Genomic DNA, 1601 nt, shown 5'->3' with positions numbered 1-1601 from the left:
CTGCTCAACGGGTGGATAGAGAGAATGGCGCAAGTGAGGGAATCAAAATAAACAAATAAAAAATCAAGCAATTAGTCTCATATAAAAAACTATCTGATGAAAGGTTTGGAGAGTTGCTTAGACCTGTGGGAAGAGTGGTCTGTCGTCTCGTTTCTTTTTGAGGCAGTCGGCTAGTAACCTTTTCATGGCTTTGGGGCAGTTATTGCGAATCTTGCAAAGGTCCGGCGATAGGTACCCTCGGCCCACCATTAATATTATCTGCAATAGATCATAGGGTGAGTGACAATCACAAGGTGAGATAGTGGATGAAAGGATAAAAGAAAAAGATTGGTCTCGTACCCGATGGTACCTGCACTTAATGTTCTGGCTGCAATGAGGCACATTGTCCAAGGAAGGTAGAGCTGTGGAACCTGAAATGAGCAGAACTGACCTGGTCACGGTTGTTGATGCTGCTGTAAGGGAGATGTCCAGACATAAGCTCGTAGAGGACAACGCCAAAGGCATAGACATCCGATTGAAAGGTGTACGGTATGTTTTCCTGCATGCGGATCACCTCCGGTGCCTGGACATGTGCAAAAATTGGTATACATGTATATATATATTTTACCATGTTATAAATTATTAGCTCACCTGGAACGAAGTTCAGGGGAGCTTATGCGATGGCGCGTCGTCCGTCCATCAGTCAGTCAGTCAGACCGTCCATCAGTCCATCCGTCCGTCAGACCGTGCATCAGTCCGTCCGTCCGTCAGTCAATCCATCCATAAATACTTGCAACGTCTTCTCCAAAACCACTGAAGGAATTGCGACCAAACTTGGCACAAATTATATTTGTTGTGTTGTGACAAGTTTTTTCACGGCATTGAAAAATAATAATAATAATAATAATAATAATAATAATAATAATCGGGATCTAAGGGGGTTTACAAATTGGGCAAGTTTGACCCCCCTCCCCCCCCCCCCCCCCCCCAAAATAGGTATTTCCTTTTTTCTCATAACCTACACACACAATTCTGCACCACAACCTTCATCATCCGTGATGTACCAATGTTTGTTCAAGGCATTGGCAAAATTGGGGTCTGAGGAGGTACATAAGACTTTAAACCCCAATATTATAACACAGGTCTGAGGAGGTACATAAGACTTTAAACCCCAATATTATAACACAGGTCTGAGGAGGTACATAAGACTTTAAACCCCAATATTATAACACAGGTCTGAGGAGGTACATAAGACTTTAAACCCCAATATTATAACACAGGTCTGAGGAGGTACATAAGACTTTAAACCCCAATATTATAACACAGGTCTGAGGAGGTACATAAGACTTTAAACCCCAATATTATAACACAGGTCTGAGGAGGTACATAAGACTTTAAACCCCAATATTATAACACAGGTCTGAGGAGGTACATAAGACTTTAAACCCCAATATTATAACACAGGTCTGAGGAGGTACATAAGACTTTAAACCCCAATATTATAACACAGGTCTGAGGAGGTACATAAGACTTTAAACCCCAATATTATAACACAGGTCTGAGGAGGTACATACGACTTTAAACCCTAATATTATAACACAGGTCTGAGGAGGTACATAAGA

General features: G+C 41.7%; 1 protein-coding gene across 2 annotated transcripts in view; it reads right to left on the bottom strand.

Annotated features, from left to right (window-relative positions):
- LOC137424991 (serine/threonine-protein kinase B-raf) overlaps positions 1–1601 on the bottom strand; it is a 48154-nt gene that overhangs the window by 2503 nt on the left and 44050 nt on the right. For both annotated transcript variants that reach the window (XR_013623109.1, XM_068112947.2), the window contains 2 exons: positions 431–562; positions 124–258 (listed from right to left, as the gene is read on the bottom strand). Coding sequence is in view for 1 of the 2 variants with exons in the window: in XM_068112947.2 (XP_067969048.2) it covers positions 124–258; positions 431–562 (267 nt within the window). In the remaining variant the exon portion in view is untranslated. The remainder of the gene's footprint in view (positions 1–123; positions 259–430; positions 563–1601) is intronic.

The sequence above is a fragment of the Myxine glutinosa genome, chromosome 4, assembly GCF_964187855.1.
Source record: "Myxine glutinosa chromosome 4, kmMyxGlut1.1, whole genome shotgun sequence".
Taxonomy (NCBI): Eukaryota; Metazoa; Chordata; class Myxini; order Myxiniformes; family Myxinidae; genus Myxine; species Myxine glutinosa.
Note: the sequence above shows the minus strand (reverse complement) of the source record. Positions and strands in the feature narration are given on the sequence as shown.